Here is a 9,416-nt window from a genome sequence, read left to right as displayed (position 1 = left end):
GTGTGCGTGGCTGATGGCCAATGCCCGACACTCGCCGTGGCGGTCTCGCCACATGCCTGGTGAGAGGCAGTGCTAACAGTGGTGCTGGGGGCACAGCAAGGGGTGGGACACAACTTTGGGAAGGATGGGGATGCTCCTGAGTGGAGCTTCTTCCTGCAGTCCACTGCTGGCTTGCAGGGAAAGCACAATGAAGCCCCAAACTGGCTCTGGGATGTGGGATGTATGTCCTGCAGTGCTCCACAGGGTGGGTCACCTCCCTCCCACAGGTGGGATCCTGCTCTGCACCCCATGGCACAGCAGGTGCTTCTGGTTCTGGGAGCCTCTGCTTTATTTGTTACAGCTGTGGGTGCTATGTGTCTCTCTCTCTCTCTCTCCTCCCCTCCCCACAGGTACTCCTGGTGCAGCATGAGGCTGCTGGAGCAGAGGTACTCCTGGTCCAGCCACCTCACCCTGGCTGACCTCATTCCCCTGGAGAGCCCAGCAGATGCCAACTGTGCTGGCAAGCAGGACTGGCCAGAGAGAGTAGTGGTGGGGCACAACGTGGCCTTTGATCGGGCATTCATCAAGGAGCAGTACCTTATCCAGGTAATCTGCAGAGCTATTGCCTTATGTCAGCAGCTGCATTTCCTTACCCAGATAATCATCTGGTTCTTGGGGGTTATGTTGGCAGGTGCTGTTCTGTGCAGGTACCTCAGGGTTGTGCTTGCCTTGTCTTGAAGAGCAGGTTGGGGTTGGATCCCTTTAGAGTGAGATACCGTGCCCCATAAGGCTGTTGGAGGCTGCTGGGTGGCAGCTGAGGATGTGGCAGGAGCCTTTGAGCATCTGACTGCCTGCGCTGGCGATGCTCATGGCTCTCAAAACAGGAGTGCAGGAGGCAAAGCTTTGCCTTGACAAAAGCAGATTGAGCAGAGGAACTGCAGCTCCTCCAGCATGTCCCAAACCCTTCACCCCCACATTGTGCCCCAGGGCTCTCAGATGCGTTTCCTGGACACCATGAGCATGCACATGGCCATCTCGGGGCTGACAGGCTTCCAGCGCAGCCTCTGGATGGCTGCCAAGCATGGCAAGAGGAAGGGGCTGCAGGAGGTCAAGGAGCACATGAAGAAAACACGCAGCAAAATGGAGGGGCCAATGGTGAGTGAGGGAGCTGAGCTGCTGGTGGTGCCGTGGGTGGCAGGAGACTGTTTGCTCCTGTAATGGGACCATTTGCTCCTGTGGCAGAGTGGGAGCTGCTGGAGCAGCTCTCCCAGATGAGGCAGCCTTGGTTTAAACTGAGGCAGCAGCAACAGCAGTATCCTTTACTCCTCCTGATCTCCTGATGTCCAGTTGTCATCCCACACTGTCTGATTCCCCACTGTCTGCAGATCACCTCATGGGACTGGGTGCATGTCAGCAGCATCAACAACCTGGCAGACGTGCACGCGCTCTATGTCGGGGGAGAGCCGCTGGACAAGGAGGCACGGGAGCTCTTTGTGAAGGGATCCATGGCTGACATCAGGAGTAACTTTCAGGTGCGGGTGGTCATCCCACCATCCCAGCAGGCAGCGGGAGCTGGAGGTGGGAGCAGGGCAGTAGCAGCTGGTGGGATAATTTCTATTTCGTTGCTCTTTCTTGCAATGGCTTTGGGGGTGTGTAGTCCTGTGACATCTCCTGTGCTCCTACAGCCCCAGTGCCTTGCCCTGTGCTGGCTGAGGGGTGGCTGCTTTGCCTGCTCTCACCTCCCACTGTCCCCAGGACCTGATGATGTACTGTGCCCATGATGTCCAGGCCACCCATGAGGTGTTTCAGGAGCAGCTGCCGCTTTTCATGGAGAGGTGAGAGCTGCCAAGCTCTGGCTGGCATTGGGCAAGGGCTTGATGGACTTGGGTTATGGTCCCTCTGGGGATGGGATATGGCTCCTCTTGTCCTTAGAGTGTCCTGAACGTCTTTTCAGGAGGGACTTCAGACCTTCCTTCTGTAGATGAGCAGGAATAAACAGCAGCACAATAGGGCTGGAGAAGGCAAGCAGGTTTCCTGCGGCAGTTTGGAGTGATACAGTTTTGGGCTTGTTGCACAGGGTTGCTTTTAGGGCAGCAATTGATGTCCAGGGCAGACAGAATATACTGGTATCCTTATGGGTTTAGGGGAGAGCATCAAGGGTTCTGTGAGACTGAGAAACTAGGTGAAGACACATTCATGTCAATCATAGTCTGGTGCTTCCACGCCTAATTCCCCCCCAGCAGACATCTAACTCCTCATTGCTTTGGGCTGTAGGTGCCCCCACCCTGTGACATTTGCTGGGATGCTGGAAATGGGAGTGTCCTACCTGCCGGTCAATGGGAACTGGAAGAGGTACCTGGACGATGCTCAGGGTGTCTACGAAGAGCTGCAGAAGGAGATGAAGAAGTCCCTGATGAACTTGGCCAATGATGCCTGCCAGCTGCTGCACGATCATAGGTACTGTGAGCTGGGGCTGCAGGTCCTGCCACTCGCAGGAAGGAGCCCAGACACAGAATGGTCCATGGGGAGCTGTGGGTGGGTGTGGGGGACAGGAGCAAAGCTGCAGTGTGACAAAGGTATATTATCAGGTACAAGGATGACCCCTGGCTCTGGGATCTCGAGTGGGATACGCAGGAGTTTAAGCAAAAGAAGAATCCAGTGAAGAAAAAGAAGAAAGGTCAGGATGAGAGCAGCCAAGCCTCCCCAGCCATGATGGGTGCAGACGAGTCAGCGCAGGAGTGGCAGGAGGGTGAGCATGGGTGGCCCCCGGAGACAAGGGATGCTCCAGGGGTGCTCAGGAAAAGAGATGAGGTTTGTTGGTGCTGTAGGGTGAAGCACTGATGGCCTGTGTCCTCGTGCTGGAGCACATGGTGGGGGACTGGTTTGAGGTCCCTGTCCCCAGCAGGGTGGCACAGAAGGCTCTTTGCCAGCCAGTCCTCGTTGCCCCACCAGACCCTGGTCCCCCCAGTGAGGATGAGGAGCTGAAAGTCCCTGCGAGCCAGCTCTGCCTGGAGCGCCTGAAGGAGACGGTCACGCTGCAGCCCAAGAGACTCCAGCACCTGCCAGGCCACCCGGGGTGAGTTGGGGACCCTGTGTGTCCCCAGGGCTTGCCCTGAGCTCTCTGACCCATCCCTGCTCTCCTCAGATGGTACCGCAAGCTGTGCCCACGCCTGGGGGAGGCAGGGTGGGTGCCAGGACCCAGCCTCATCAGCCTGCAGATGAGGGTGACCCCGAAGCTGATGCGCCTGGCCTGGGACGGCTTCCCCCTCCATTACTCAGACAAGCATGGCTGGGGCTACCTGGTGCCAGGACGGCAGGACAATTTGGCAGCAGACTCCTCAGAGGCCGAGGGCCCTTCCTGCCCACACAGGTGAGAGGGATGTAGTGGGGGTGCTGACCTGGGGCCTACCCTGTGTGGGTATTGGGGAGCTTCCTGGGACTCTGCCCAGGTGCTGCCCTGGAGCCTCGGGCCCCTTTGTGGGTGCATGAGCCCTGCCCTCTCCCCTGGCAGGGTGATCGAGTACCTGTACAGGCAGCACTGCCTGGAGAAAGGCAAGGAGCAGCCCCCGGGGATGGAGGCTTTCTTGGATGATGAGCTGCTGGTGATGGATGGCAGCACGATGTGGCAGAAGGTGAAGGAAGGGATGGAGGGTCCCTTGGTGGGAGGGAGATGTGGGGCTGTGCTTCTTCCTGTGTGCATGCAAAAACCATCCCTGTGTGCAGCTCTAGGGGCTGGAAGGAAGAAATTCTTAGTGTTGTGTTACTGGAGAATTGGTGTTTGACTCGGTTTCTCCCATGGTTCCTCTCTGCTGCAGGTGGAGCAGCTGAGTGAGCTGGAGGTGGATGTGGAGAAAATGGGTAGGGCAGACCAGAGCCTGGTGCAGGTAAGGGGGGTTTCCTGTGGGATGGGTCAGTGAATCGGTCCCTCTTCCCACAATTTCTCGCTCCTACCATGCCTGGAAGTGTTCCTGGCATCACCTCACATCGCTGGTTGCAGGAGGAGGTGGATGAGCTGTGCGAGGGGTTGGAGGTAAAGAACCAGCCCTCATACCACCACGGCAACGGTCCCTACAACGATGTTAACATCCCTGGGTGCTGGTTCTTCAAGCTGCCTCACAAGGCAAGTTGGGATTCCTGGGGCTCTTCCTGTCACCCCAGTGCTGTGGGACCCATGTGGTCTTGTCCCATGGGATTGCATGGTGCAAACGCATCTCTAGCTGGGGCAGGAGCATGCACAGAGCTTTACTGATGTGGAGTGGTGGCATGCTAAGCCCTGACACCTCTTATACTGCTAAAGGACGGGAATGATAACAACGTGGGAAGCCCTTTTGCCAAGGATTTCCTGCCCCAGATGGAGGATGGCACCCTGCGGGCTGCTGTGGGCCGCACCCATGGGACCAGAGCCCTCGAGATTAACAAAATGATCTCGTTCTGGAGGAATGCTCACAAGCGGATCAGGTGAGCAGCTGCCTTCAGCTGAATCATGACGTCCCTGTGGGTGGTGGCTGCATCATGGCCTGGGGAGGTCATGTGGATGCATGGGGGGGAGCTCAGCGTCTCACTTGTCCCCCCAGTTCCCAAATGGTGGTGTGGCTGAAGAAGGGGGAGCTGCCTCGTGTGGTGACCAGGTACGGGAAGGAACGACCCCAGTCTGGACTGTTGTTCCCTCTATCCCACTCCTGGAGGGCTCTTGGAGGATGATGCTCACCCTCACCTCTGTCCCAGGCACCCTGACTACAACGAGGAGGACAACTACGGAGCCATCCTGCCACAGGTGGTGACTGCAGGCACCATCACCCGCCGGGCAGTGGAGCCCACCTGGCTGACAGCCAGCAACGCCCGGGTAGGGCTGTGCTTGGATCCTTGCAGGGGTGTTTTGGGGCTCCCTCTGTCTGTTTTGGACTGGTGGAAGCTGTCTGGGTTAGAAATAGAAGTTGGGGATGATGGATGCTGGGATTTGGGGTGGTAGGGCTAGAGCTGGAGCCCTTCTGCTGATGCACTTTGAGCTGGGGAGAGGGGAAGGAGTCAGCAGAGGCTCCTGAGCTTCAGAATTTGGTGAAAAAAGAAAACACCAAAGTGCTGGTTTCTGTCTTTCCCCAAGCTCCCCTTCTATGCTGGAGGAGTCTGGGGGGAGTAACCGAGTGAGTGATGCCTCAGGTGTGTGTTAAACCCAGTTTTGACTTTCAGAGCAAAACTGAGGGGCATGAGGAGTGCCGTACTGGGACACTGCAGCTGCAGGAGCAAGGCTGCTCCTGTGCTGTGGAGGAGGACAGGGGTGTGCTGAGCTGGACAACATGTTCTGCAGGCTGACCGGGTGGGCAGTGAGCTGAAAGCCATGGTCCAGGTGCCACCTGGCTACTCCCTGGTGGGCGCAGACGTGGATTCCCAGGAGCTCTGGATAGCCGCCGTCCTTGGCGAGGCACACTTTGCCGGCATGCACGGTGAGCCGGGGAGCTGGTTTGCTGGTCAGTGGGGTGACATCCTGATCCTGTTTGGGGCCCAACCTCTGCTCCCTCCCCACAGGCTGCACAGCCTTTGGCTGGATGACTCTGCAGGGGAAGAAGAGCAATGGGACAGACCTGCACAGCAAGACGGCGGCCACGGTGGGCATCAGCCGGGAGCACGCCAAGGTCTTCAACTACGGGCGCATCTACGGGGCCGGGCAGCCCTTCGCCGAGCGCCTGCTGATGCAGTTCAACCACCGCCTGACGCAGCAGCAGGCGCGCGACAAGGCTCAGCAGATGTACGCGGTCACCAAGGGCATCCGCAGGTGGGTGCTGCCTGCGGAGCCGGGGGGTGAGCTGGGACAGGGAGGGTGGCAGAGTCCCACAGGAGCTGCATTACTTACTCTCTTCTCCAGGTTTCATCTCTCGGAGGAGGGGGAGTGGCTCGTGAGGGAGCTGAAACTGGCAGTGGACAGGGCGGAGGATGGATCGGTGTCGGCTCAGGATGTACAGCGGCTCCAGAAAGAAGCCACGAGAAGGTGAGGTGATCTGACCCTGCGTAGCTCTGTAGCATCGGGATGTGAGGTGGAGGGAGATGCAGCCTGACGGGCAGTGGGCAAAGAAGGGAGATGAAGCTGGATAGTCCTGGTCCTGCCTTCCTCCCCCAACATGGCCAAATAGGTTTGACCTGGGGGCTCTCAGTCTCACCTGTGCTCCCAGTGAGCAATTAGTAGGGTCTTGTCCAGCTTCCCCAAACCAGGAGAGAATGTTTAAGGTTCTCAAATGGGCATCTGCAGCCTCCTCCCACACTTCCAGCAAACCTTCCCTCTGCCACACAGGTCCCGGAATAGGAAGAAGTGGAATGTGGTGGAGCACCGAGTGTGGGCTGGAGGCACTGAGTCCGAGATGTTCAACAAGCTGGAGAGCATTGCCTTGTCCCCCTCCCCGCAGACCCCCGTGCTGGGCTGTCACATCAGCAGGGCCCTGGAGCCTGCCGTGACCAAGGGGGAGGTAAGGATGTGGCTCTGGACTGATGAGCTCTTGGCTTTGCTTGTCTTCTCCATATTCAGACCTTAGATGCTGGAGCCATGCAGAAAATCCTTTGCCCCTTTTCTTTCTCCATGCCATCAAGAAAACCCAACAACTCTGAATTTAACAGACTTTTCTCAGCAATTGTCCCATATAGGAACCATGCCCTGGACCCCAGTTCTCTTATTTTCCATCTGTGTTTCCTTTCACCAGTTTCTGACCAGCAGAGTGAACTGGGTGGTGCAGAGCTCGGCTGTTGACTACCTGCACCTCATGCTGGTTGCCATGAAGTGGCTCTTCGAGGAGTTTGACATCAACGGACGCTTCTGCATCAGCATCCACGACGAGGTGCGCTACCTGGTCCAGGAGCAGGATCGCTACCGGGCAGCCCTGGCCCTGCAGATCACCAACCTCCTCACAAGGTGAGTTGTGATGGCTGTGGTGTCTCCTGGGGAGGAGCAGCAGTGCCTCTGGCTTGGGACAGGCAAGTCAAGGGCCTGAGGTGACAGCAAAAGTGTTGGCTTTGGCTGCAGCAAACAGGTGCAGAGCATTTTCGTCTACTCAGGGGAAGTTACCAGTGCTGAAGGCATTAGTTCCTTCACGTGTGACTCAGGTGTCTATAAATGGACTTTGGCTTTGATTTCCAGGGATAATGTGCTGGCAAGAGGGGGATATCATCACCTTTTGGCTCCTGCAGAGACAGGGCCACTCATTGTGCTCTGCTGGGCTGCAAGAGCATTGCCTCCTGCTCCTGTCAAGTCCAGCCATGACGTGGCAGCAGCCCTTGAGCTTGGTAGAACAGTCAGGAGCCTGGAACAGTCCCATCCCTCATTCCCTGCTGGCTTCAGGGGACAGCAGAGGACATGGCTTGTCTGCTGCAAGCACCAGTGCTGTTGCCCCTTCTGCAGTATGGGATGTTCCTGCTGCTTCCATGCCCCACACAACGTTAAGCTCAGCCTAGAAAGCTCATGAGCTCAAAGAGCTCCCGTTGATCTGGCTCTGGCACAGCGAGCTTTGCCAAATCCCCTTCCTGGCCCCATGGGGTGTTTGGTTATATGGGAGTTGGCCAAGGCTGAGCTGTTTTTTGCTGTGCAGAGGCAGGGAAACCACAGCCTTTCTGCACCTGTGGGGACAGGAGACCTGATGTTCCTGCCTTTATGCCAGCTCCCACATGCACAGGGCTTCCTCCTGGGAAAATTCAGCATCTGCTCTGCCTGCCTGGGAGGATTAGCCAGCAGTAAAGACCTGGACTCTTCCTTTCTCCCAGGGAGGCTCTGTTACTTACGAAGAGGCACTGTTAACTGTTCCTCCCACACCTGCTTTAGCAATATTTGACCCTCTTGCTACTCAGGGCTTAAAAAACACCTTGTCCCCCACCTGAGTGATGTGGGTGCAGAGTAACCTGTGAGGAGAGGCTGCTCAGTGTTTGGTGAAGCTGTGGCTGACTGGAACTGGTGTGATGTCCAGCACCATCCTACCTGCTCTTTTGTTCTCGCAGGAGCATGTTTGCCTACAAACTAGGCCTCCAGGATCTGCCACAGTCAGTGGCTTTCTTCAGTGCGGTGGATATTGACCAGTGCCTAAGGAAAGAGGTGACCATGGACTGTGTGACGCCCTCAAATCCAACAGGGATGGAGAAGTATGGCATCCCTCAAGGTGAGCAGTGTCCATGCAAGCTGTCCCCTGTAATCCCCTCTGCATGAGCCTTGCCATCTTAGGCAGAGCAGTTGTTCCCCAAGGGCTTCTCTGTGAGCCTCTTGCTCCCTGACTCATCATCAGCCCTGCAGGGCAGTCACCACCCTGCTGCCAGCCCTTCTGTGCTCCTCTTTTGCCCCTCTTGCCTTTCTCAATCCCCAAGTAGTTTGTGCTGCTGCTTCCAAATATTTCTGGCAGTGATGAACCAGACCTGGCTTTGTTCTTCCATGCTTACCTTTGCTTTGTGCCCCTCGGAGGAGCCTTCCTGTGCACTTCTAGCACAGCCCAAGATTTAATTGCACTCCTTCTCTGAAATAAGGTGCCGCAAAAACCTTGTCTATTTTGCCCTGCAGACCCAGACTTTTTCAGCCTTCATTCCTTTCTCCCCCACTCCCCCTTACCCCAGCACAGCTCTGTTTAGAGAACAGCTTTGGCATTGCTGGCTACTCCCTCAACAATTCCAAGGCCTAGAGTCATCCCTATCTGCCCTCAATGTAACTGCTACAATGTTTATCTCTTGGCTGGGAAAGCAGCTGCTCCTCAGTGTGCCAGCTCTTTCCCAGATAAGGGAAGAATCTGCCCTCAGATATGCTCTCTCAGTCATTGCACACATCAGACACTCCACCCTCAGGTAACCTTTATTAGGAGTTGTGCAGGCAAAGGATGCTTTTAGAAACAGGATTTGTGCTCTGTGGGCAAAAAGAGCACTTTTGTTCACACCAAGAACAAAGCATATTAAAGAAGTGCATCACATCAGGGTCAGCAAAAATGTAACAGCAAAAGTATAACCAGCCTGGGCAGGAGAAGCTGTGGCCTCTCACTGCTCAGAAGGTGCACACAGCAGCTTCAACTCCAAGGTAGAACAGCTCATGTTCCAGCTTCCTACTGATGCTGGTTCCTGTGTTCTCACCACCACCCTAAACAGAAGTTTGCATAAATTTAAGGCTTTCTGTCCTATATGCTCTGAACTAAAGCTAATCATGACCATCACACTCTCTTATGTTGCACAGCCTGAGTATACTGCAGGAACTGACTGTCCCTTGTCTTGCAGGGGAAGCACTGGATATATATCAGATAATTGAAATAACCAAAGGTTCGCTGGAGAAGAAATGATGACGCTAGAGTGCCAGAAGGACAGTTGTCCAGACTGCATGCCAGAATCTGGCTGTCCTTTCAGAAGGAAATCTTTCGGCAGGGGCTGATCCTAGTCATTCTGTTTCCTTTTTGCTGTAAGAAGGGATGTTCCTGGGGAAGATGATTTTGGTAGCA

General features: G+C 55.9%; 1 protein-coding gene across 1 annotated transcript in view; it reads left to right on the top strand.

Moving 5' to 3' along the window:
- Window positions 1-9,260, top strand: part of POLG (polymerase (DNA directed), gamma) — a gene marked incomplete at its 5' end in the record, with an annotated part of 9,495 nt that extends 235 nt beyond the window's left edge. Inside the window, 22 exon segments of the mRNA XM_009082086.1 lie at window positions 1-59; window positions 390-585; window positions 967-1,134; window positions 1,365-1,511; window positions 1,735-1,814; window positions 2,254-2,436; window positions 2,568-2,728; window positions 2,932-3,055; window positions 3,125-3,349; window positions 3,491-3,611; window positions 3,795-3,863; window positions 3,977-4,099; window positions 4,277-4,437; window positions 4,554-4,607; window positions 4,705-4,822; window positions 5,285-5,420; window positions 5,503-5,749; window positions 5,840-5,962; window positions 6,263-6,434; window positions 6,666-6,874; window positions 7,951-8,108; window positions 9,199-9,260. The exon segment at window positions 1-59 is cut by the window's left edge and continues 30 nt beyond it. Of these exon segments, the coding sequence (XP_009080334.1) occupies window positions 1-59; window positions 390-585; window positions 967-1,134; window positions 1,365-1,511; window positions 1,735-1,814; window positions 2,254-2,436; window positions 2,568-2,728; window positions 2,932-3,055; window positions 3,125-3,349; window positions 3,491-3,611; window positions 3,795-3,863; window positions 3,977-4,099; window positions 4,277-4,437; window positions 4,554-4,607; window positions 4,705-4,822; window positions 5,285-5,420; window positions 5,503-5,749; window positions 5,840-5,962; window positions 6,263-6,434; window positions 6,666-6,874; window positions 7,951-8,108; window positions 9,199-9,260 (3,096 nt within the window).
- Between the last annotated feature and the right edge of the window lie 156 nt (window positions 9,261-9,416).

The sequence above is a fragment of the Acanthisitta chloris genome, unplaced genomic scaffold, assembly GCF_000695815.1.
Source record: "Acanthisitta chloris isolate BGI_N310 unplaced genomic scaffold, ASM69581v1 scaffold24760, whole genome shotgun sequence".
NCBI classification, from domain to species: domain Eukaryota; kingdom Metazoa; phylum Chordata; class Aves; order Passeriformes; family Acanthisittidae; genus Acanthisitta; species Acanthisitta chloris.
This window is presented reverse-complemented; position numbering and strand designations above follow the sequence as displayed.